Consider the following 27140-nt stretch of genomic DNA (forward strand, 5'->3'; position numbering starts at 1 on the left):
AACTGTTACAAAAGGGCCTACTCTCACTGACCGTCTTTTTTCTGTTTGAGTCATTGTAATGAATGTGTGAAAAGTTATTTCCATAACAAACTGGTTGTATAAAAACTTCTGTATATCCCTTCTGGAGGAGGAGCTAGGCTTTGTAGGGCATAAAGCCCATACTGAAATACAAATTTAGAGGCTTGGAAACACCATTGACTAAGTAGCTTTAAATGTCTGTCTATGATGGATCCAATTTTGAAGGTCACTGTTCTAAGTGAGTGGATGGCTATATGAAAATCCATCATTCATATGACTAATCTATAAGCAAATCTGTTGTCTTCTAGATCTCATACAGAAACGTTTTTTCATTAGTAAATGAAACTGTTTCAGGATTAGATGGTCTATTTTTGTTTGATAGGAGAAAATTTGCTTTGTAAAATGGATCATTGATTATTGCTATGCCTAATATTCACTTCCAGGGATTTAACTATAAAAATATCAGTGCTAAATAGCTTATGTGTAAAATGGTGTATCTGTGAATCACAAAAAAAACTGTTAAGTGCTTTACAAACACAGAACACAAAGATGGTCCCTGCCTCCAGAGGGCTTATAATCATAATTATAAAATGAGAGAGACAACAGATTGATAATGATAGGGAAATATAAGGAAACATTAAGGCAGTATTAGTCAGCATGATCAACAGTATCAGTGTCCCAGCTGCTTAACCGTTGTCAAATCTTTTTGTAGGCATCACAACAACAGAGAGTTTGAAGGAGGATAATAAGGTAGCTTTGCAAATGATTATGGGGAGCTCCTCCCAAGTGTAATGCATAGCAGGGGAGAAAGCACACAGGTACTTGTTTGAAAATTGAGCATGTAGGTAATGGACGCTGGCATCAGTGGCCAATTGAAGGCAAGAGTCAACATTTCAGTAGCAAATAGGAGGTGAAAGGCTGTAGAGGGCTTTTCTTTGAAAGTGAAGACAAGCAGGTTATATTTGCGATAGAGAAAGGGTTGCCACGGGAGGGATTCAAAGAGGGGTAGGAGACATGATGAAAGCGATGGACTAGAAGAATGATCTTTGCATCAGTATTCTGAATGGATATGAATGGGGCACAACTGCATTTGTCAAGGCTAGAGAAAAGGAGGTTGTATTTGAGATATGAGATGAGATTGGATGAGAGTTTTAGTGGTGTGGATGGATGAGAGAGAATTTGCAAGATTTAGACATAGCCTGAATGTAGGGATCTAGAGAGAGATCCAAGTCAAAGATGATGCACAGATTACAGGTCTGAGTGACAGGCAGGATGGTGGTGATGTTCACAGTGATTGAAAAACGAGGTGATTGGGGAAGATTAGGAGCTCTGGTTTAGCCATCTTGAGCTTATGCTTGGTGTCTGGACATGTAGATAGATTTCACAGATATACAAATGTGTAAAGGTACTCTGTATCCATAGTACCTGTAAACACTTATAAACAAGTAAAACCTTATAACAACAGTGGGTCATATCATGTAATGAATGAAGAACACTTTTTAAAAAGTTGGATTGAAGTGACTGGACATCTGCTGCTGTTTATGGTAGTGCATTCATTTAAAATGTCTCTGAGTTGAGTTCTAATATATTTCTTAGCTAAAAAAGCTAGCTGCTGCTTACAGTCACACTGCAGTATTACTCATGTACTTAATTAGCTCTAGTAAACTTTTTGTTGTATTAATCTAGAATTTAAACCTAAAGAAATATTACTTGTATCATATCTGATAAGTCTGTTCCTTAGCTCAGCCAATTTACAGTTATTCAAGCATTACATTGTAGAGAACATCAGCTTAATTGGTGCCAGAGCATGATGTTAAGTGAATGGATTGCAACTGTTAGAAGTTCTGTATTTTTGTGCTACCAAAGCTGATGCTACTGTTTACCTGTGGTGAATATAGGAATCTCGTTGGGGTGATAGAGATGCTGACAGCACCTGGAGACGAACAGCTGAGCCAGAATCAGAATGGAGACGAGCACCACCAGAGAGGTAAGTAGAAGGAAATCCAGCATCATGGTTGTTGGGCCCCCAATTTGTAGGCACTCTTCCTGTTGTCAGTCTGAATAGCCTTTGCCTCTATTATGGCCAGCATTTGCATTTTTGAAAGTTATCCTCAAGGATTTTTTTAAACTCCTTTGTAGGGATTCCAAAGTAAGACAGAAGGAGTATAGCTATTTAAAAATGCAAATAGGGAAGAGGGGACTTGTGATAAGATATGATAAACACCCATCCAAACTCTATTGTGCTTTTATCCAAGCATCCTTTTATCTAGAACACTGAATACAATTAAACTTCCTGGTTTATTTAAACCTTTACATTAAATCCAGTGGATACCACCAAACATCTAATAAACCAGCAGCTGCTTATATGATTTTTCCTTTGCTAAATCTGCAGCCTAATCAACCATCATCTTTATTTAAATGATTTGCTGCAGAGCTCAAAATGAGGGAAAGAGAGTGACTAGATATAGACTTTGTGATGACCTGTCATATTAGGAATTTTCCATTAAGGAATTGAGAGAGATACTGAAGAACTTTGTAACAAAAATTCAAAGCCTTGCAAGAAATTAAAAATCCAGGATAACTAAGGGCTTGTCTACACTACGGGGGGATTGATCTAAGATATGCAGCTAGTGTAGCTGAAGTCAAAGTATCTTAGTTCGACTTAGCTGGCCATCCTCACGGCAGCAAGTCGACCACCGCAGCTCTTCTGTCGACTCCGCTTACTCCTCCCGCCGAGGTGGAGTACGAGCATCAATTCGGGGATTGATTTATCACGTCTAGATGAGACGTGATAAATTGATTCCCTGATAGACCAATTACTACCTCCCAGTCCGGCGGGTAGTGTAGACTTGGCCTTACAGAAGTTGAAAATATATGCTTCAAGCTGAAACTAAGAGCTAAAGAAATGTCATGAATTGAGAAGGGAAACAAACTGTAAAGGGAGAGTTTAAGGACTCAGTATTTTGAGGCTGTTCTTCTGCTAAAATGCTTATCCTGGATCTGAATATTTTTGGATATTTGGGTACGTTCACTGATAACTGAGACGATTTTGAGAATGACTGCATAGAAGGAGAAATATAGATCTTTGAGAACTATGTGCATCAGTTAGAACTTTTTTTTTTTTCTTTCTCTTCCATGCAGTTACAATGTTGAAAGAGGAATCAGAATCAGTCCAGGCTAATATGCAAGGCTATTGAACGTTTTCTTGACCAATTCTTTTAATTTGTCCCAAGAGAGTAATTAAAGTCAAATCCAGCCATAATACTTTCTGACATTGCTTAAGATGAAGGCTAGGAGTCCTGTATTATTTGTGCACCCAAAAGTCTCATTGGTTTTAGTGGTAGTCTGGTGTACAAGGAATGTGTTAATTTATATAGAACTCTAGTGTGGTAATGTAGATTTGACTGCAACTAAATAAAATGTTCAGAAATCTATTTCTGAATTAAGACAGAGGCAGTGATATAGAGGGCAGAACACAGAGCAGCAGCAGGAACACATATTTAGTTTATGCCTACAGCTCCTAGCACAAATGGTGTCATGTTGGAATCGTCCCATGGACACTAGTAAAGGTAAGGAAATTCAGAGATTGTCTTGCAAATGTAGATTTTTCACTTGAAACCATTTAATTCACTCAAATGCCAAGAGCCATATGACAGTCCATAATCGTGGAACTACTTGTAGAGTGCAGGCAGGCTTCACACTGATTACCCAGGACTTCAGGGTGGTCATCTTAGCTGTCATTTTGTCCCAGTTGTCCTCAACCTTTTCTGGACCATGACCCTGTGTTACAACAAGAAAAAATTGCAGATTCCCCCTCCCTAGCCATGAGGAGAGGGTGGTCCTGACACATGCTGGATGTGTTTGCAAACCCCAGGGTGAGAACCTGTGTCTAGTCAATGGAGAGTTAACCTTCACCGTACAAGGAAGCTAGTCAACATAAGAAACAAAAGAAAGCATAAATCTCTTAGAATCTGGGCAACAAAATTAGTAATCTTCCAGATAATATCTGCAATTTGCCAAAACAGCCAAGCAAAATAAGTTTATAATTGAATAGAGGCTGTGCAGTGTGCCTCAGAGTGAGGAACTTATCACCTCTAAAAACATTATATAAAATTATTACCTCTCCATCAAAAAAGTAGATTGGTCTTAGAAGGATGGCAATTGCTCTAGAATGCACCGTCAACAGGAGTGTCTGTTTCCAGATCACCCATTTTAGGGAAAATAGAGATTGTTCACAACAAGCACTTATAATTCCTGAGAGGGACCTGAAGACGACCCTGGAATTCATCAGAGGGGATGATATTATTTCAGCTATCATAGAAATGTTGGGCTGGACAGGACCTCAGTAGGTCCTGTAGTGTATTCCCTCTGTGCCAGAGCAGGAATAAGTATATCTAGACCATCCTTGATAGATGTTTGTCTAACTTGTTCTTAAGAAAACATCAGTGATGGTGATCCATTGCTTTTGCATGTCTCAAATTGCTCCCCAGAGGAGCCCCAAATAGTTTTTTATGTGCTTCTGATAATGGAAAAAAGGCCTGACGTGTGTTTCATGGCGTATCTTATGTACTTTTTGAGATTTGAGTGAGCATAAGAATTCTTAAACTACTGTAATCCACCAGGATTGGGGAAAAGTTAGAGATCCTAGTACCAGATCCTCCCTCCATTTGATTAGCATGAAACTTGGTAGAAAAATTCTGCCTGAATTGCAAAGGCATCCTACTTTAAGCCTCATAAACCTTATATTGGAAATTGGGGTGCAGTCTTGAGTGTGGAGTGGCTGCTGCCATTCTGTAATGAGCTGAATAATAATCTTGTCCGATCATTAGTTTTTGTTGCAAAAAGATATCCTCCTATAGAACATTGTGTATGATAGCCTCCCACAAGTGTGCACGTCATTCCCTATAAGTTAGTATGTTTGACTGAGATTACAATTCGCTTTCTAGTATCAGAGGGGTAGCCGTGTTAGTCTGGATCTGTAAAAGCAGCAGAGAATCCTGTGGCACCTTATAGACTAACAGACGTTTTGGAGCATGAGCTTTCGTGGGTGAATACCCACTTCATCAGAATTCGCTTTCTAACGTCAATAAACATATTTAATTTCTAAAGGGAATTTAAGTAGAGAGCCATATTCACAGTTGAAAGAGCTCCCAGTTGCCCCTAATCAGTACCTATCTCCTGACTTTTCTTTCCATCTGAAGAATTATTTCACAATCATGAAGGTACAAAGATTAGCAGAAGTAATTGGCACAGTATTTTACAATTACCTTCTTAAGATCCGGAGGAATCTGAGTTATAGACTTTCTTTTGCTATGGTTATAGATATCACAATTTCTGTCAGCTTAGAGCACCCATACAGCGAATTTTGTTAAGCGTTCCTAAATAGTCACCTTTTACCAGAGACTGAGTAGGAAAAACTTTAGCTTGAATGAGAATTCTCCAGTTTGAGTGCAAATAGGAGTCTAGAATAGAATTGCTGTTTCATTGTTAAAGGTAATTGTACTCTCCTCATTCTGGAAGCAGAAACAAGAAGCTGTAGCTCAGATTTCTCAAGATTGTTGAGGTATGGGTTGTGTCACATTAACAGCGGCATACTCTTCCCCTCTTGTTGGAATCCCACATTATTATTTTTTTAACCACATCTTTGTGGTTTACCTCTAAGATGTCCAATAATGTGCATTTCTACTGTTTCATTTCTTTTCAAATTCATCAGACATTCAAATCCAGGTTAACACCTTGATTTGTAGTTCCTAAAAGACACACACCACCCTCCATCTTCAGAGTAAACTGCCCCTCATTCCCCACAAATAGTTTAATTTCCTAAAATTGAGAGGAAACCTTCACCTCTTGACAGAACCATGGCTTGTGACCTGTATAAATATGTAAAATAGATGCCATCCTTACTGTATTCAGTGCTGTTGTGAATGAAGAGGTGTAGTACACAGGCCAAATGTATATAGAGCACTTGGTGAAGCATTAAAATAAACAATGTATCTTGAGTAATGATAAGGAAGAAAGCTCACACTCATATCCTGTGGTATCCAATCTTTTCAGCTTTGAGGACGAAACATATTTCGAAAGATCAGGGAGCCACAATCAGTATTTTGGTGCAGATTCTGCCTTTGCTGTGCTTCCTTTGCATCTCTTCAGAAGGGGGTACTCCCCAGAAGGCGTAGTCAGTCTGTCAATATCCTGTACCTCCCTACTTGCAGCCACCTAGCATAGAGGGTGAGGAAGATGAGAGGCCAGGAGCGCATTGTCGTCTGACCATTCCAAGTTAGATTATGATCCCTACGGGACTGTTGCCAGTAAAGCATTCCAAGGCTGCTGTGATGGACCTGTATGTGATTGTTGGTATCCAACTTCTGGACTGTACTGTGTGGCTGTGTGAGGAAGAGATGGGAGCCATCCATCCCATAGACCAGTGGTCCCCAAACTTTTTACCTCATGGATCCCCTCCTATTCCTGTCCACGCCCTCCGGAGCTGGGGCCTGGAGTGGGGCTGCCACTCTTGGAGTGGGGGATGCGGACGGGGTAAGGGTCCCCTCAACTCCTGTACTCCACCGGGCCAAGAGGCTTCACGTAGCTGAAGATGCGTAACTTAGATTGATTTCCCCCTCCCCACCAGTGTAGGCCAGGGCTTAGACTCTGGCAGAGCCCCTCTAATGCCTTTCTTACTCTTCTTGGATTCCCACAAATCAGCAAGGAAGAGTCAGTGGAGCAGCCAGACTTATTCTCTTTGAAGTTCAGCAGGTGGCCAGCAGGGGAGCATCTGTAGTCTAGAAGGGGCAACAGCTGCTCAGAACAGTTTCTGGGGCAATGGGGGAGGTGATGCCTCCTACCTCCTTTTGACAGTGATGAGGCTGATTCAGACGCTTCCAATTAGAAATAGCAAAGGGACTGGTTGGGGAACATATTTTCAACTTGCAGTCAATTACACATTTTCTTCATAACGTGCACCTTCAAGGGCCACAGGTTGGACCCACTGCTCTAATATGTAAACCTTTCTTTACTTTTCACGTGGTTTAATAGGGAATGGCGCCGTGGAGAAGGGCGTGATGATGAAAGACTTTTCCGAAGAGGAGATGATCTGCTTAGACGTGGTGGTGCTGAAGAGAGAGAGCCTTCTTCCCGGGAAACAAATGAAGACCGAGCCCCCAAGCGGGATGTGGACCAAGACAGGGAACCCAGGCGGGGTGTGGACGAGGATGGGGAACCCAAGCAGGATGAGGATGGGGAACCCAAGCGGGATGAGGACAGGGGACCTAGGCGGGGTGTGGATGAGGATGGGGGACCTAGGCGGGGTGTAGATCAGGACAGAGGGAGTTGGCGCACTGCAGATGACGACCGGGGGCCCAGGCGAGGCCTGGATGATGACCGGGGGCCCAGGCGAGGCCTGGATGATGACCGGGGGAGTTGGCGTACTGCAGATGAGGATAGGGGTCCCAGGCGCAGGCTGGAGGAGGATAGGGGTCCCAGGCGCGGGCTGGAGGAGGATAGGGGTCCCAGGCGCGGGCTGGAGGAGGATAGGGGGAGTTGGCGCACTGCAGATGACGACAGGGGGCCCAGGCGGGGCCTGGATGATGACAGGGGGAGTTGGCGCACTGCAGATGATGACAGGGGACCTAGGCGGGGCCTGGATGATGACAGGGGACCTAGGCGGGGCCTGGATGATGACAGAATTTCCAGACGAGATGAGGACAGAGGCCCCTGGCGTAGTGCAGATGAGGATCGACTCTCAAGACGTGATGATGACAGGGGTCCATGGCGTGGTGGGGATGATGACAGAGGGCCCAGGCGTGGTGATGATTCAAGACCTGGTCCTTGGAGACCATTTGGTAAACCAGGTAAGAAATTTTTGTAATTAAACTATGGATTTTTTCATAATTTTATCCCTCTTCCAAAAATGAAATTTTCTGAGTTTATTAAGATGTATATTAAGTACTAGATACTTGAGATAGCAGAAATAACTGGAGCTAGATCTGTGTGTTATTTTTAAACCAAGATTAGGTGTGTTTCTGAAAGATATGCTCTAATTCAAACTGGGAATCAATATGAGTCTATTAATTTTCTGTTGCAAATGGCCGGATCAGTCTGGCTAATTTGGATGTCCCTCTCATTTTGAATGATCCTTTTCATTTTACTGTGGGGTTTTTTTTTTTAAATCAATATTTATTACTTCTGTAGTAAATATTTAAAGATCAAATATTAATGCTGGAAATTCACTTGTCTTGTGAACTGCAAAGTGCCACTGTAGACAGTGCACCAGTGCTGAGAGCTGTTCCCTTCGTGGAGGTGGTTTTTTACCACAGCCACGTTAAAGTGCTGCTGTAGCAGCGCTTTAATGTTGCTAGTGAAGACATGCCTTAAAAAATACAGATTTTATTCAGCTCTTTGCTGAATTACTAGCGGAAGTATGGATTTCTTCACGTGAATGAGGCACCTGACCTACATGAAACATAGGTGGTTCTTCAAGTCTTTGTGGATCCCACTCAAGGTGGGAGCCAAATGGACAAAAACTTGAAGCAGAATCGCAGTTACTGTAAAGGCAAGTAAACGCTTCTCTCTTTACTACTCCAAGTTAGTCAGAAAAAAATTTGATTCCTTTTGTTCCTAACAGGCGGATGGAGAGAACGAGAGAAAGCTCGCGAAGACAGCTGGGGACCCCCGCGAGACTCCAGACCTTCGGAAGACCGTGAGTTGGATAGAGATAAAGATATTGATGAAAATGAAAAGGATCGTGAGTTTGACAAAGATCGTGACCTTGATCGGGATGATCGCTTCAGACGTCCAAGGTTTGATTTTTCTATTGTTAACAATATTGATAGGAGCTTTTTAAAAGCCTTCAGCTTTTTTCCTCTTTCGTGAAATTAGTCACGTCTTTAAAGCAATAAACAAATTATATTGATTATTCATATTGTGAAGAAAATCCTAATTGTTCCCAAAAGCAGCCACAAAATGTTTTACTGCTCACGTTGAAATACACCTCTACCCCGATATAACACGGGTTCGCATATAACGCAGTAAAGCAGCGCTAGCGCGGATCAGTGCGTCAGCTCCCAGATGAGGTGCTCCGCTTTCCACCGCTGGTGAGTGCGGGGAGGTTGGGGAAAGGATGCCCCACTACCGGTGGGTACCGGGGAAATGGAGCACCATGGCTGGGAGCTGGCAAAGTGGAGCGGGCTAGGGCCGGGTTGCTCCGCTTCCGATGAGTGCGTGGAGGTTGGGGAAGGGATGCCCCCCGTACTCACCTGTGGCGGGAAGTGGAGCACCGTGGCTGGAAGCTGGTAGAGTGGAGCGGGCTGGGGCCAGGCTGCTCCGCTCCCTGCTGCCGGTTAGTGTGGGACCTTCCCCACCCCACAGCGAGGGCCAAGTCGCTCCGCTTCCCGCTGCAGTTGAGAGGGGGGCGGGGGCGTCCTTTCCCCAATCTCCCCACACTCACCGGCAGTGGCAGAAGCAGAGCACCACAGCTGGGGGCTAGTGGAGTGTAGAGGGCTGGGTCCAGACTGCTCCGCTTCCCGCCGCTGCTGGTGAGTGCCTGTCAGGGGGCTGCGGGTGTGGATAGGGGTTGGGGCAATCAGGGAACAGTGAGCAGGGGGGATGGGTAGGGGATGGAGTCCTAGGGGTGATTAGGGACAGGAATCTCTGGAGGGAGTGCTCAGGGGACAAGGAGCAGGGGGGCCAAAGTAAGTTCGATGATATGTGGTCTCACCTATAGCGCGGTAAGATTTTTTTGAGCTCCGGAAGACTTCATTATATCGGGCTGGAGGTGTATGATTGCAGTCCTTTTCTTAGGGTATGGCTACACTTGGAGATGTGCAGCACTGGGAGTTACAGCTGTCTTAGTACAGCTGTTTAGGGACAGCGCTGCACTGTGGCCACACTGACAGATACCAGCACTTGCAGTGTGGCCACATTTGCAGCATTTGCAGCGCTGTTGGGAGTGGTGCATTGTGGGCAGCTATCCCACAGAGGTTCTCCAAGCGTGGGCGTTTCCTTGACATTTACACAGGCTGGCCTGGAAAGGTGCATGATGCACGCATCTTTCGGAACAGTGGCCTGTTCAGGAAGCTGCAGGCCGGGACTCTTTTCCCAGACTGCAAGATCACAGTAGGGGACGTCGAAATGCCCATTGTGATCCTTGGAGACCCCGCTTACCCGTTAATGCCATGGCTCATGAAACCGTATACAGGGAAGCTTGACAGGAGCAAGGACCGGTTCAACTACAGGCTGAGCCGGTGCAGAATGACTGTGGAGTGTGCTTTTGGCTGTTTAAAGGGACGCTGGAGATGTCTTTATGGGAAGCTAGACTTGGGGGAAAGCAGCATCCCTGCGGTTATATCCGCGTGCTGTACCCTCCATAATATTTGTGAAGGGAAGGGTGAAACATTCAGTGAGGAATGGACCTCCGAGGTTCAACACCTGGAGGCTGAATTTGCACAGCCAGAGACCAGGGCTACTAGAGAGGCCCAGCAAAGGGCTACAAGGATTAGGGATGCCTTAAGGGAGCAGTTTGAGGCTGAAAGCCAACAGTAATGTTTGGTGCCTCACACGGGTGTGAAGTGCACTGGTTACAATGATTTGCAGTGCCTGGTTTTCCCTTGGGGTATAGCATGTTTCACTTTATGCAATAATAAAAACTTTTTAAAAGCCAAGAAATCATTTATTCAAAATACATTACTGAAAAGGGCAGGGGAGTAGGGTGCTGAACTGTACAGTCAGAGGTTTGAATATGTCCTGCCTGGAGTGCTGTGCTATGCCTGCTGCACTTCAGCATTAATATGCTGCATGGTGATGGGGGTTGAGTGCAGAGGGTAAGGGTCGTAGTAGAACGTACAGGTGTTGGGGGCAGCTGGAGGTGGTAAGAACCAGGATGCTGGAGAAGGGGGGTTTGAGCAAACAGTGGGGCACAAGGGAGAGAGCTTTGGGATGGCGGTGTGGGGGGACAGCACGGTAGTGCTCTGCCTGCATGGCTATGAGTGACTGCATACAGTCTGTTTGGCGCGCCAGGAGGTTTATCAGCTGCTTTGTTCTTTTCTTGGTAGCCAATTCCTTTCTCCTGCTTTGTGTTTCCCTCAGCTGATACATTTTATCTCTCCAGTCCTGCAGCTTCTTACTCTCTCTGGCATACTGATTCATAACTGCTTTCACCAAATCTTCTTTGCTTTTCCTTGGTTTCCTCTTCAAGTTCTGTAGCCTTTCATCAGTCCGTGATAAGGCCGGAGTATTCAAGGGCACTTAAAAAACAGAAATAGAAACATTTATTACAGAGACTGCATTGTTTATAATCACAGTGAAGGAGTTTTTAGAGTATTTCTAGCAACATTTACACATAGCAAACATAGCACAGAGAGGCCACAGCAGCGAAGACATGGTGAGTAATGGGGAATGAGTGATTAATGAAGCCATCTCGCTGCCGCATCTTACCTGGGAAAGGGAGCTGCTTGAGTCAGGCCTCACTGGGGTTTCTGTGCATTGGGGAAAGCAGAGAGAACCTGAGGGGACGTGCACTGAAGACTATCCCTACTTTTTCCACAGGATTTTATCCTGCCAGATATCTCGCTGCTGCGGGTTACCTGGGAAGAGCGGGAGGGTCTGCTACAGCAATGTGGATTCCGTCCTGGTCCCTATACAGCTTGCCTGTGTGCAGCTATGGTCCCGCCACCCCTCACGGCACAATGGCGCGGACGTGTTAGCCTGACTGGGACATAGGACACAGTGGCTTCCTATAAACTTGCGCAACGCGGCATTGCCCACACTCTGGCTGAAACTTTTGAAGAGATTACAGAGGCCGATTACCACGACGTGATAGACCACATCAATGGGCTATTCCACATCTAGGCATGCATGCATGCAGGCAGCCATAACCCCCCTCCCCTTTCCAAAAACAGTTCCATCCAGAAAATAAAAGCTGCTTACTGGGAACCCGCTCCTCTGCTGCTTCTTCACCAACAAGTTCCAGCTGCTGTGACTGGCTAGCTTCCTCCTGGCTTGAGAAGAGCTCCTGGCTGCATGCCTCCTGGGACTCCGGGGTGTCTCCCCTGCACCCCAGTACCCTTACTCTCGGTTTCCTCTACCCCTTCCCTCTCCTCCTCCTCTCCCTCCTCTGAACTGTCCATCGTGGTCCTTGGATTGGCAGTGGGGTTACACCCAAGTATCGCATCCAGCTCCTTGTAAAAACGGCAGGTCGCGGGGACAGCACCTGAGCGGCAGTTTCCCTCACGGGTTTTGCAGTAGGCACTCCGCAGCTCCTTTACTTTAACCCTGCACTGCACCGTGTCCCGTTCATGGCCCCTTTCCAGCATGGACTTTGATATCTGCCCATAGGTATCATAATTCCTACAGCTGGAGCGCAGCTGTTACTGCACAGCTTCCTCACCCCAAATACTGATGAGGTCCTGCAGCTCGCAAGTGTTCCATGCTGGGGCTCATTTGGGGCACGGAGACATGGTCAGTGATTGATTGCACTCCATACCTGGCTGAGCAAACAGGAAGGGGATTTTTAAAATTCCCGGAGCATTTAAAGGGCGGGTCACCTGAGCCCAGGGCAGTGGAGTGCGAAACGATGAGCAAAGTGGCTGAAAAGGTATGCTGGGATACCTCCTAATACCCTGGAGGCCAATAAAAGCGCTTTTGCTGTCCACACTTGATGAGCAGCGCTGCAGACAGGGAGTTGCAGCGCTGGCTGTGCTTTGCAAGTGTGGAACACAGTAAGTTGCAGCGCTGTAACCCCATCACCAGCGCTGCATCTCTCAAGTGTAGCCATACCCTTAGTCAGAATTGAGCGTTGACCCTAGGTTTCACTAAAATAAAATCTTAACTTTAAACACTCCAATAATTTTTTCTCATAAATGGTGCCCTGTGCGCCTGGTACAGCATCAAGTTGACACTGTCTGTTTCAAATAACTCGCCGTTTTAACACTGCTGTGTTCACTGCAGCAGAAACCAGCGTATAAAGGGTTAGTCTTACTTTTATTTATTTTTAAATGGCAAAAGGGATGAGGCTGGCTGGAGAAGAGGACCAGCTGAGGAAGTTTCCAGCTGGAGAGATTCAAGTCGTCGAGACGAATGGGATAGAGGTGGTCGTGACATGAGAGATGACCGGGGTGGTCGTGACCTGAGAGATCGGCGTGGTGATGATAGAGATAGAAGAGGACCTCTAATCAGAACAGACCGTGAAGAAAGTATGTGTGTTTCCCCGTACCAGTTGAAATATTTGTCGCTGGGGATCATTTAGGGTATGTCTACACTACCTGCCGGATTGATGGGCAGCGATCGATCCAGCGGGGATTGATTTATTGTGTCTAGTCTAGACGCAATAAATTGATCCCTGAGCCCTCTCCTGTTGACTCCTGTACTCCAGCGCCGTGAGAGGTGCAGGCAGAGACAACTGGGGAGCGGCAGCAGTTGATACCGCGTGGTGAAGAAACCACAGTAAGTCAATCTGAGTACATAAACTTCAGCTACATTATTCACGTAGCTGAAGTTGCGTAACTTAGATCGATTCCTCCCCCCAGTATAGACCCGGGCTTACATTAATGGCCCCTTTACATCGCTCTGGTAATGTAAAAGGACATTAAAGTGGAGTCAATTACATATATACCCATTTAAGGTCCCTTTTACTGTCAGTCCCTATTGTCGGAATGGTATAAAGGGAAGGAAGGGGCCCTGGTGTAAGTGCGAATCTGGCTCTGAAATTTTTTTTTTATAATTTTTATCCCAGTAGATTCTTGTCATTTCGGATACAGATCAGAAATGAAAGAATGAGACTATTAAAAATGTCACTAGGAGAGCTGGGTGAAATGTCTTGGGGCAAAACATGCACCGTTGGCTGGTCTGAGGCTATTCACGAATTTGACCCGATCATGTTGGCCAGGGAAAAGTTTTCAGGCCAGCAAACTGTCAGTCCGTCCATCCCGCTTTACAATCTTTAGCGCTCTGGTTAGGGCATTTGCCTGGGATGCAGGAGACCCAGATTTAAATCCCCATTGTGGAGCAGAGACTTGTCTCCACCACTGCACCCATGTGAGCACCCTAATCACGTTACAGACTGTTCTGGGGTAGGTTGCTCTTCATCTTTCCTATTGAAGTAATTCCACTTTGTAGAAAAACTGAAATCTTAATTGAGCCAAAGAGAGAGTTGGAGATGTGGATTCAAATCATCTCTCTGCCTGGTTTAGAGGAGGGATTTGAATCCACATCTGACTCACCACCTGAGTACATGCCCTCATTACACCCACACTGCATGTGCTTAAGTCCCATTTGCTTCAATCCAGAATAGGGATGCTGCCCTGAAACTGGTCCTCACTGATAAAAATGGTACAGAAAATGCAGCACAAGACCTCTTGACAAGTGAAAGGAGGAAGAACTGGTTTTCAGCGCTGAGATTCCTTTTTTTACTATGTTAAGTTTGGTATTTGAAAGTGTTTTCCATTTAGCGTCCACATTATTGTAAAACTGATTATGTCCTTCAACTTCTTATCTCTACTGTGAAAGTAATAGTTTCCTATACCATTTAGCGTTCCAGAGCACTCTTTTATGTGCAGGATGAGGTGTTACTAACCCAGTGAAACTTCTGTTACTTTTAACTTTGCCAACAAGCTGATAGAATTTGCAGGGGTTTTTGAGACAGGGCATATCTAAAACTTTCTCCCTATTTACATACAATTTGGGGGGTTTCAGGATTCATTTTGTTATGAAACTCAACTGTTTTCTAGCCAGATATTTTAAGTTATCAATATTTGATACTTATGGGGTAATAATTTGTGTGTTAGCTACATAAACAGTGAATTTATTATAATGTACATTAGAGCTCTAGCCAGATAAAGGCTAGTTCTGAGCAACTGAAGAAATAATGGGTTACTATTGGCAGGCTTTCATTACAGTACTGTAAAATAAAACCATGGGCTCTGAACATGGGTGTCATCACCATCTTGCTGTATTGTTACATGGGAGCAGTGGTTCCAGTATGGCAAAGTTTGAGAACCACTGAATTAAACTATCAGTGCTGGGCTGCTTGATTTAAACTCTTGTAAGGGACTGTAATAATACAAAAAAAGTGGTTTCTAATGATCTTGCATGTTTCTAGCGAGTTCATGGCGGCGTGGTGATGATAGAAAAGAAGAACGTGGGGAAGAACGTGAAACTATCCGGCGAGCGGCTCCGGCTCCAGCTCCTACTCCTGTTCCTGCTGCTGCTCCCACTGCCCCTCCTATTTCAAAAGACAGGGAGAGGGAGGCAGAGAGCGAGAAGAGCTCCTGGAGAACAGAAAAAGAACGAGAATCTCTTCGTCGCACTAAACATGAAATAGATGAAGATGGATGGACCACCGTACGACGTTAATTCAAAAACTAAACAGTTTAAACAAGTGTTTTAGGGTTGATTTGATCAAATCCACAGATTATTATATTTGTGCTTTATAAACATTCAAAATTGGTATTCTTTGACAAATGTTTTGAGATAACATGAAAGCATGAGCCTGTATTACTTACTCATATATAGATTGATCATGCACAAAACTAGTGGCAGAAGGTTGGAAATTGAATGCCTGTTTCTGAAATGACAAATGTTGCATATTTCACAGATCACTTGTTGCTAAAATAAAAATGTGAACTCTGTAGCTATCTTGAGCAACACTTATATTTCAAACTAAAACAAACTGACCTTTTTTTAAAATATATAAAATATATAATTCTTAATTTGGAATGGGGTATGATTTATTTCACAGAACATGTAGTTGAAAACAAATCTCACAGAAAATGGTCACATTATTGAAAAGATGGAGCTGGATTAATTTCCATAATTGGCCAAGATGAACTATAAAACCCCTTCCCCTACTGAGGTATTTTTGAGGGCAAGAGGTTTTTGTAAGGTATTTTATCATCATCTGAATTCAGTAAGTTGTTTAAATTTAAATAAATTACAATAAACATCCCGAACATTAGCTACACTGGGATATTTCTATGATTTTACTTGAATGCATATGAAACCATTTTGCAGTCATTCTAATAAGGAATATTGCTGCAGTGTGAAACAAAACATCGTTAGACTTTAGACCTCAAGCGTTATGGTCCACATACTGCTGAGTATTTTGTTTTGCCAACAGCATAACTGCTTTTTCCATTACTGGATAATTCATGCCTTTCGAGCATTTATAAATATTGTCATATTTAAAATGTGTGGTTTTGGAGGAATTGTTCAGATTTTTTCCCCCCAACTTTGTCTTCAGAGTAAATGGTTTCCTTTTCAACAAGTGCTTTGTAGTAATGGCTATGTTAACTGACTTCAATTTTGGGGTGCAGTAACAATGTTAATCATTAATTATCTGGTCTTATTGAAGCCAACACAGAACATGCTGCTGTGTTTCTCTTCAATGGTAAATAAACAACTTATAGAATTAGCTTCTACTGTGTATTGACTTTTTAATTAACATTACTGATGTATTTTCATACAAAAAAGGCAAGCTGCATAACTTACTCCCTTCTGCGATACCTACCCCTTTCTGTCCCCAATGAAAGAGAAAGTAACTTTCCTCTTGTATGGTGTTCTGACTGGGAAATGTGATGATTCATTTAACGACAAACATGAACTTAAGTTGTTATGCTCCTTCTGTTGTCGCTTCACCTCCACAGCGATCTTCCTTTGAGGGTTGGATGGGTGTGTCTTTGGAGGAGTCAGCTCTTCTCCTTGCTTGGCATAGCTGTTGTTGCAAAGCAATACCCTGGACCACCTCTGTATCCTCTGTGAGAGATGGAACTAGACAATAGGACCCAAGTCTCTCAGTGATAACATAGTACACTACCCATCAGTACTCACTGGACAATCTTTTGATACTTGCAGGTGTCCCTAGAGTGCACTCAGTCTGAAAAATGACTATACAAACCAATTATTTTTCCCTTTTTTTTCCTGAGTGAAACTATACTTATTTGGGGTACATGATGTGTATAGTCATGATTCTCTTTTCTAAGATTCTGCCACTATGGAATCCTTCCCTTGCAGCAGACATCAACCCCAGAATCTGAAGTTTACATTTAAAAAAACAGTCTGAGCCCTTGTGACAACTTTGAGAACATGAATAAAGTACACACAGACATGTCTTCAGGTCTGCGCACAACTTAAAGGAGTCAGAGATGCGACCTGCTCCCATTCATCTTAGTGGCCAGTTAACTCTGAAACTTAAAGATGGCAACTTAAATTGTAATGTTTACTGATCATTTTAGTAGAAATATCCTCTGAGGTGCCTGCTATGCCTCTCCAGGTGCCAAAAGCCACAAATGACCAGCTCCAGTTGCTGAAACCTCCTCCCCAACAGCTGATGCAATTATGCATTAATACATAATTGAATATTTAAAAAACCTGTGATCAAGTTGTTTAATGCAAATTAAAAGCTGCTTGTACTGATTGACTTTAATAATAACCCTCATTTTTGTAAATTATCAGTTGAACTGCTAGAGTGTAGGTTCAGCTTGCTCATTTTTAGGGCTGTACAATATTTGTTTTATAGTTGCAGTTCACTGTTAAATTACTCTGTTTGCATCTTAATTTGTGTAATGAGAGGAGAGGCAATCTATTTTTTTAATTCTGATTTCCCATGTCTGTTGCCTGTAAGTATCAATACGGTGAACCGCTAGCTGTGTGTTCATTAAGTCCCTCTGTAGTTTGAGTCATCTTGGATTTGCAAGTTACATAGATTTAATGTCACCAAAGAAGGTATCAACTAGAGGAACATTAATTGTGAAGTAGTAATAAATTGGAGATATACCTAGCTCTGGAAAGGACCTTGAAAGGTCATAGAGTCCAGCCCCCTGCCTTCACTAGCAGGACCAGGTACTGATTTTTGCCCCAGATCCCTGAGTGGCCCCCTAAAGGATTGAATTTGCAACCCTGGGCTCAGCAGGCCAATGCTCAAACCACTGAGCTATCCTTTCCCCCCCGTGTTGCATATACATATTTTCTGATGAGTCTGTGGTGGACCATCTAGCCTGCAGGGAGAAGGCTATCACTTTGTTTACTCTACTTTTCACTTAAACTGGAAACTAGGCTACTTTTGTAGTAGTGGAATGCTTGGCTTGTAGATACTGTAAAACATTCCCCTCCATCTAGATGAGATTTACCATTGCATTAAAAAGTATGGCTAAATTATGTGAACTTTTAAAACAAAAAGCTAAAATTTAAGCTTAATTTGAATTACACTTAAGTAATGCACTGCTACTACACAGCTGAGTCATCCTGTTGTAATATATTTCAGATACTTGGCTGTACAAGTATCCCTGTAAAATGTTAGTGGGGTGTTAAGGCTGTGAGGCTAGCTCATTATTCACCTTATATGAATCCCTCTGTGACATGAGCCATCTTGAGATTGTCATTTTAAATGAAGTTCCATTTACTAGGTTGTGTGCCAAAATTGCTTCTGTACCCCATCTTACTTCAAGATAAAGGAAGCAATTCTTAAAAGACAAGCTCTTCGCTGAACCCTCCTGTGATTCCTAGGGTTTAGATTACTATTTATTCAGATATTTACAGGTAATTTAAGAAACCTAAATAAAACCACTTTCTGAAGGAAATACTGATAAGTTACAACATTCATTAGGCATAGGATCATAAGAACAATAAGGAGACACCCAGTTTTCAAACATGAGAATTCATTCTTCCTATAGAATAAAGCCTGTATCTTAAATTCTAGCATGGGATGAAGACAATCTGATGGAATAAACTTTGGCACTAGAGTTTTTTATTTTTTTTTTTTAAAGTTTCCCAGCCTCATTAGTGACCTGCAGATGGTGCTTGGAAATACTGTAAGTGGTCAAGGTGGAAAAAAATACCTTTTTGGAACACACCTAAGTTAGATTTTAGAAGTTTAGTCTTAAACTGAACCACAGCTTTTTTAATATAAAAAAAGTTTTAAAGGGAGTCATTCTATAGCAGATGAAGTAATATTAGTGCTCATAAGAGGAAATATCCTAGTTGTTAGGGTCAAAGGTTTTACATGTCTTAACTGATCTTTCCAGAGTTGGTTTGTTGGAGCTCAACTCTTCTGGGTTAATTTATTAAACTGCAGTTTAATCTCACCTGGCAGTTCCCTAATTACTATGGCAAGCTAATACATGTGGTGGGTTCTTCAAGCAACTCTAGCCCCTTCAACTGTGCCAGGCTTGTGTGTTGCAGAATGAGTAAAGTGTCAAGAACTGGCATGTAGGTGTAACAGTGGTTAGATCAGTCAACTGATTTTTCTCGTAGAGCAGGAAGGAATTTGTGAAGCAATGGCTCCACAAAGGGAGGTTATTTTGATCTCTTGAAAGATTCCAGTCATGCTAAAAATTGTTGGCATAACACAGCATGTTCTATATACCCCACCATATCATGCAAGCACCTCTGCCTACACATTTGACAGCACTGTCCTAAGTTCTCTTTATGGAGGAAATGTGTAAAACCAAGAACACGTTGCATGTGGTCTTTTTGCTCCCTTTAATGTTTATAGCAGGGCAATGGGTAACTTGCACTAAACTTGATAGATAAAACATTGCTGAAGGAAATACTGTTAAACAACAACAACATTCATTGGGCATGTAGGTAGTAAGGACACATGCCGTTCTCAGACATGAGACTTCATTCTTCCTATAGAATAATGACAGCAGCTTAAATTCTAGCATTTGATGCAGTGTATCTAGACTTACTGTACATTAAGTGTACTGACATTTTTCACATGAAATGTTAGGTAATAGACATTGAAAAGCTGGGTACTCCAGATATTCCAGTAAAACTGCCATGGACAAGTTTGTACACTGGCCTATCAATTTAGACTAGCATGTAGCCCACTAGAGAGGACATTCTCCTGGTCATGTTTGCTATTGTAAATAAAGTTTTTGCCTTACAACTCAGTTTACTAAATTCTCACCTACATATGAATGCAAATATTCAGACCACTGATAGTTCTACTGGGGAGGTGCTCTGACAAAGATCACCTGTGAAATCCCACAGAAAACAAGCAGTTTGGAGCATCTAAGAATAGCTTTGAGATAGTTACATCCTTATTTACCTATGAGCCAAAACACAGTACATGAATGAATAGCCAGAGCAAGAAAAATATAAACAGCATATTGTTAAGTTGTATTGTTTTTAAATTTTATACTTAACAAGAGTCTCCCTTTAACAAAACAACCCCAACACTAGCTTTGGGATTAAGTGAAGAATTAGACTACCCTACTCTCCCCTTAGAAAGAAGTAGCAGCTTGATCACTGCTGAGTTTCCTAGCTTTTAGGAATTTTAGAAAGTTGTTCATATGTACTGAGTACTTCAGACGTAAATAATTTTACATAACTGTCCTGATAGCATTTGGTCATACAAGATGGTATACAGCCTTAAAATAATCTTATATGCAATCTGGCTGCAACTGTTAAATTAGTCACATACACATGTATGTAATTTGAATGCAGTTATGCTCTGCAATACTCTAGAGTATCATCAACTGTCTACCTATATAAGAGAAATGAAGTGTGCACAATATATTACTAAAAGAGGGATTCACTGCATGGAGCATTAGTAAGTCTTTCCCCTATTCTTTTAGATTGTAAGTAGTGAAGGGGAAAAATGCTTTGCTTGGTGGAATCTAAATTTGCTATGCTGAGAAAATCTACTCAGGATGGAAGTTTAAACTTTAACCTTTTGGATCATGTTGTCCAAACCTGTTACACAATGTGACTAAGAATACAGTACATGAGTCAGAATATAGTTTGGCCTTGCTCTGTAGAGAGAGACTATTTTCTAGCTGAGGCGTCCATTATAAAAACAGTACCTCAGCACAGCCCTGAGGTAGTTTCAAAGAAGTCTTGCACAGAGAAAGCAGCAGGGGGCATATTCTCATTTGTTTTATACATGATTTCTTGCAAGAGCCCTGAAGCAGCTTTTGCATTAGAAAACCAAACTAGGGCTCTTTCCTCCATCCACATTAAAAGGCGCTTTGTTTTCTTCGCAGTATAAGAGCATGGTAGGTAGCTATTAGAATCCACATTACAAGTCAGAGGAAGGCAACAAGAACTTCTTCCCAGTAATTATGCATTAGACAGGGATGCAATGCATTGCAGCTACTATAAAATGGTCCAACAAACTCAAGACTGTTGAGTGATAATCTATAAATAGCTACAGGGTAGCAAGACAACCTGGAAAACTGGGTTGTCCATTGTTTAAAATACCTTGTTGTACACTACCACCTTGTAGTAGGTCTAGGGGCACGTATGGGGGGAAAGAAGAGAGAACAGGCTTATGTCAAATTTGTGATGCCTTTACTTCACTCTATAAAACAAAAATTCAAACTTAAACAGCACCATTGCCACCTGTTGCCAGCATGGGGCTTTACAATCTCGACAGTGTTTATTTTTGGCTAGGGGGTAGGAAGGAATTTAGAGGAATAAAAAAGTTCATTTCTAGACTAATGGAAGGGGAAAAAGCAACAAAGTAAAACAAGAACCCTAGATCAATACAAAAGAACTTGAGAACACAAAGGAGCACTCCCCCAACACTAAGAAGTGTCACATGATCATTCCTGATCTCAAAATCCCCACAAACATCAGTAACTAACAATTCATACTACCTACTGACAACCAACGTTGTTTTGTTAGAAGACAGTGCAAACACACAACCACAGAGCAGCCAAATACAGCATAATTCCCCTCCCTACCCTGTCGAGCTCACCCTTAAAACATAAAATTTAAAAACATCAATTCTTCATTTGGCTAGGATACTGCAAAAACAGAAATTCATTTGCTTAGCAGTACAGAGGCCTTTCCTTCAGAGAGCCTGTAAAATATTCTCTTTTAAAATGCATTCTCTCCAATAAACCAACATAAGCATCCCCATGGGAGCTCCCTGCCATTCAATTTCATCGTCTCTCCCTTTTAAAAGTTATATATATATATATTATACAATCAACAAATACAGTGCATCTAAACTGCATATTTATAATTATATAGTTAACTTCAGAGCCCAGCTTCCCTGGATGCTAAGTATACAAACTAGAAACTATCATCATTATAGTACAGAAGCCAAGGAGCTTTTTACATTCTAGTCTCCCACGTTGAATATATTAATGTGTTAAAGAGAACAAAACGCAATCCGCTTTAAGACACTCTTAAAAAAAAACAAAACTAGGAAGGTTGTTGTTTTTTTTTTTTTTGTGGGCCACACAAAAAAATCGCTGTCGGGTCACTTGCTACCGAAGCGGCCTTAGTCAAAAGGGAAAAAAACCCCAAACAACCCAAGAGATCCATCGCCAACCAAACAAGCGGTCCCGAGGCGGGGAGGCTGCAGCCCCCTAGCGGAGTTTCTTGCCCAAGGCGGTCCTGGCGTTCCGGAGCTGCTGCTTGGCGGCCCCGGCCTGCATTTTGGAGAGGGGGCAGTACTTGATGGTGTGGGCATTGTCCCCACTGGCCCCGCAGAGGGGGCACGTGTATCTCCGCAGCACGGGGCACAAGACCCGGCCGTCGGGTCCCTTGAGGATGTGAGTGGTGTAGAGGGCGACGGCTTCTTTGTTATTCCTGCAGAAGACGCAGACCTGCAGCTCCGGCTTCAGCAGCCGGGAGCCAGGCTTCGGGGGCGCGGGGAGCCGCCCGCCGCCCCACGCGTGAGGGGAGCGGTCCCGCGGCAGGTGAGCCGGGGAGCAGTCGAACACCAGCGCGGCGGGGCTGGCGCGGCCGGAGAAGGGGCTGAAGTCGGCGAACCGCTCCTCCAGGAAGCTCTCGCCGTGGTGGTGGTGGCCGCACAGGTCGAAGTCGTGCAAGTGCAACGCGCCTTCGAAATAGGGGGTCCCCGCGTCTTCCTCCTCCTCGTCCTCCTCCTCCTCGTCCTCCTCCGGGGCCGGCTGCACGGCGGCGGCCACCACCACGGAGGGGGGCTCGGTCCCGAAGCCCTTCTCCTCGCCCACGGCCTTGGTGATCAGCGTGGCCAGCCCCAGATAGTCATTCCACGAGTTAAACGCGTTCCCGTAGGCGGGGTGGCTCTTGGCCCCGTAGCGGGCGCCCTGCAGGAACTCCACGGGCTGGTGCGGCTCCAGCTTGCCGGGAGGGAACGTCTCCATCGGAGGCTCCACGCCACGGGGCCGCGGGGGGGACCCGAGTCCCAGCCGCCGCCTCCTGCGCGCTGCAGCCGCGACTCCGGGGTTCGCCCAGCCGAGCCCGCCCGCAACCAACGCAGCTCTGCGCGGCGGCGGCTTCGCTCGCTGGCCGCGGCTGCTCTAGCTACATCGGGGGAGGGGAGAGAGGAGGAGGCTCGGCGCAGGGGCCGCGGCAATTGGCCACCAGCCAAAGCACCCTCCCCCTCCCCCCTGGCTCCACCGCTCGGGCCGCCGATTGGCTGATGAGTTAAGCTGCGTTCTGTCTCCTGCAGCTGTGTATGCACGGGCGGGGCCGCCTCTCGCCTTTGATTCGGAGCAGGTGAGAGGCCTCCAGCAGCCTGCTACGGTGTCTTGGGGAATGCGCGCACACACATGCTGCGTCACACGGGGTACCTGGGGATGGGACCAGCCATTCTCCACCAGCGGTAGCTGGGCATTACGATGTGCAAAAAGCAGCATCCTGGTGCCAGGATGTGGCTGGAGCTCAGAGCTAGGACGTTGCACTAGGTATCGCCCTTCTTACATAAGGGTGGCTGGGGTGTTTTTCTGTAGTTCACTGGCTCTTCATTGCATGTAAGATAGATGCAGTGATATTGGCCTACCTCAAAGGGGTGAGACTCAATGAAGCCCTGAGCCTGCAGAACTGTGCTGTCTGGGGGGACTCTTATACCCACCTGAGCCCCCTTGATGTCAGTGGGGTTCTAAGCAGGTACCAGGGTCCTCTTGCATGGAAAAGTTTGCAGGAGCAAGGCCATAATTAACATTTGCAAAACACTTGCTGGTTTTCAGATATAAAAAGCCTGTAGTGAAATGCTAAGTAGCACTATATACAAACCCAGGGGCAGCTCCAGGCACCAGCATGCCAAGCACGTGCCTGGGGCAGAAAGCCATGGGGGGGGCGCTCTGCCAGTCACTGCAAGGGCAGCAGGCAGGTTGCCTTCGGTGGCATGCCTGCGGAGGGTCTGCTGGTCCCGCAGCTTTGGTGGACCTCCCGCAGGGATGCTGACGAATCTACAGGACCAGGGACCTCCTGCAGGCAAGCCGCCGAAGGCAGCCTGCCTGCTGTGCTTGGGGCGGCAAAATACCTAGAGCCACCCCTGTACAAACCTTCCCAAAAAATCATCCCAAAAAGCCATCTCACAAGGACCCCCAAACAGAATTGTCCTAGCCCATATACTACTGTGAGCAGCAATACCACAACATCAACCTCAGGCAGACTACTAAGTACTTGGCAGGGCAAGCTGAGCTTTCCAAATGCAGAAAAATATGGGGTCTGATTCTATCACAAACTGAAATATTACCCCAGAAAAGGAGAAGTGCTAGAGACTCCATGAAATCTGCCGGGGACTCCACTATTGCTACTAATTTTACATGGAAGACATTCAGATACTCAGGGCCAGCTTTAGCAAGTGCGGGGCCCAATTTGAACAGTTCTGATGGTGCCCCGGCAGAGATGACTAAAAAAAAAACAAACCATGTAAAAAAACATGTGGGGCTTGTCCTCACCGGGCGGCGCTCCTAGTTTTCGGCGGCAGGTCCTTCACTTGCTCTGGGTTCTCAGCGGCACTGAAGGACCTGCCGCTGAAGTGCTGCTGAAGACCCAGAGCGAGTGAAGGACCCGCCGCCAAAGTGCTGCCGAAGACCCAGAGCAGTGCTGGGTGAGTAAAAATTAAAAAGGAGCCTCTAACCAGGGAAGTGATTCTCAATCACTTGCCCCCCCACCGCCCGGCGGCCCTGCCACTGGGTGCGGGGCCCTCTTAGGCACAGGGCACCATTCGGGGGAATTGGTGGAATTGGCGTAAAGGCAGCCCTGCAGATACTGTTTGGGGATTAGTCCTGCTTTGAGCAGGGAGTTGGACTAGATGACCTCCTGAGGTCTCTTCCAGCCCTGATATTCCATGATTCTATGGTGATGGGTGGCAGTATAAAACTAGCTAGTTTCTGACTTATACTTGTGCAAACTAGGATCAGTTCTCCTGAACTCAGCAGTATCACACTGATTTTAATTCAAGATCACTGTTTATTTCCCCCCTTTTGTGGGCCCACTGTCTCTGAGCAGCTGAAAGGTACATTCCCGTTTTTTAAACAAAACCTATAAACAGTGCTAGAGCCTGTGTCTGTGTTATATAAACTATAAGGCAGACAGGCAAAGGCAATAAGTTTGTAGAACTGAGAAACTCATCCTCCCAGATTATGCAGCGTAGCTTTATGCAAATTCAGAATGGTCAGGAGCCCATCTGACCATGAAGAAACTGAAATGCTTTTGAAAATAAAGTTTTTAATCACAAATGGCCTTTTCCTGGCTGCCTGCTGCTGATAGCCATCTTGCAGAAGAGACATCGCTTCCAACACTGAACGCTAGAGTTTCCAACCTTTCTTAATATTAGCATAACAAAGGAGAAAGCTCATGTTAAAAATAACATTTGGTTAAAATATAGAACAATGAAGTTCTTTGTAAGCGGCCTGGGACTTTTATCTATCTATCTGTGTACTTTGAGCTTAACTTATGCCAGCCTGGACCCTGGCAGAATATGTTGAAGCAGAAGAAAGTCTGCAGGGGGAAGAGATTATGGGATCTGCAGAAAATAGCTGTGAGTTTCCTAACCTCAAGAAACCTAAAATCAATGCAGCTCTGAAAGTGCATGGGACTTCCTGGTCTGGAAAAAAGGTATCATCTGGGCAAGCTGGGGTATATGCAGATTCAAAGCATATACTTTACAATCTCCAGCTGCATCAGGCTGGTGTAGGGGTGCTATAAAAAAAAACCTAAGAAAGCTAGGAGTTAGGGTCTGGCATAGAACTACTTGAGATCAATAGGTGGTGTTCTCTAGTGATGCTGGTAAGTAAGATTTTTAAGGACTTGTTGTTAGGTGTCTGTAAAGTGTCTAACATGAGGGGGTCCTGGTCTCTGACTGGTGCTGTTACAAGATAGATAAATACTGAATTAATAATATAATACAACATACTTTGGATCAGGCCCTTATAGGAGCGTTCTAGTAATGCTACAGTGAGGGTGAATCTGACCCACAAAAGTTAGCTTCTCATACTGGTAGGGCCGCGCAAGTAATGGATGCAAGAGGGATCAGCAATGCACCTGCAACTAAAAATATTCATTTCGAGCTCATAATAAGAACTGCTGGGCTGAGCAAAGCAGGGTCTGTTTTCTCTTTAGTGGTAAATCTCTCTTCCGAGCTTCCACAAACACCTTGGTTTCTAGCTGACAGCCATTTACATTCTAATCCTTATTTAATTACCAGGGAGTTTGTTTGCTATTTAAATACTTGGGATTAACTAAGTTAAATATCAATAACTCAAGTGTGTCTGATTCTCCTTTAGTCTCAGGCTGCTCTGTGCCGCTCTGGCAGTGCAAAGGGGCCTTGGCAAAGAAGGCTGGCCCAGAGGTTAGAGCACTACTAGCCTTGCACTTGGAGAACTGTCTTCAGTTCCCTGCTTTGATGCAGACTTCCTGTGTGAGGTTTGGCAAGCGAGTCATTATGGTTTTAGGCCTCACAATGATGCAAAAGACTCCCAGTGAATGCTTTAGGCATAGGGTGACCAGATAGCAACTGTGGGGAAAAAATGGGATGGGGGTGGGGGTAATAGGTGCCTATATAAGAAAGTTCCAAAAAATGGGATTGTCCCTTTAAATAGGGTGACCAGATCTCCCATTTTTAGGCACCTAAGCTTTCAAGGTAGAAGTTCCCTCCGCCTCTATGTTTCTGCCTCTGGGCACGTGCAGTTTCATCTCCCACCTAAGTCTCAGAGTGATCCATGAACTTGGGGAAGATAAGCATTTGCCTGCCTAACTCGTGTGCATGCCCAATCCAGTAGACCTATTCAGAGCTAGACATGTTGGCACCAGCCAGGATGTAACTTTTATCCCAGTGGTGAGAGCACTCTCCTGGGAGACCCAGGTTCAATTCTCGCTGCTGTCTGAGTTGGGGAGAAGACTTAAATGGGATGCTTTAACCCACGGGTAGGTAACCTATGGCATGCATGCCAAAGGTGGCACGCAAG

General features: G+C 44.4%; 2 protein-coding genes across 2 annotated transcripts in view; one reads left to right on the plus strand and one right to left on the minus strand.

Annotated features, from left to right (window-relative positions):
* The window catches only part of EIF3A (eukaryotic translation initiation factor 3 subunit A), a 51772-nt gene extending 35355 nt beyond the window's left edge, over positions 1–16417 (plus strand). Inside the window, exons 18-22 of the mRNA XM_032780773.2 lie at positions 1917–2005; positions 7051–7865; positions 8639–8813; positions 13015–13202; positions 15107–16417. Coding sequence (XP_032636664.1) covers positions 1917–2005; positions 7051–7865; positions 8639–8813; positions 13015–13202; positions 15107–15360 — 1521 coding nt within the window. The 3' untranslated portion in view covers positions 15361–16417. The remainder of the gene's footprint in view (positions 1–1916; positions 2006–7050; positions 7866–8638; positions 8814–13014; positions 13203–15106) is intronic.
* Positions 16418–21634: 5217 nt separating this feature from the next.
* Positions 21635–23185, minus strand: NANOS1 (nanos C2HC-type zinc finger 1). The gene has a single exon (XM_032780777.2). It carries the CDS (start codon positions 23085–23087, stop codon positions 22326–22328), a length of 762 nt encoding a protein of 253 aa, XP_032636668.1. The 5' UTR covers positions 23088–23185; the 3' UTR covers positions 21635–22325.
* Between the last annotated feature and the right edge of the window lie 3955 nt (positions 23186–27140).

This window comes from Chelonoidis abingdonii, chromosome 15, assembly GCF_003597395.2.
Source record: "Chelonoidis abingdonii isolate Lonesome George chromosome 15, CheloAbing_2.0, whole genome shotgun sequence".
Lineage (NCBI taxonomy): Eukaryota > Metazoa > Chordata > Testudines > Testudinidae > Chelonoidis > Chelonoidis abingdonii.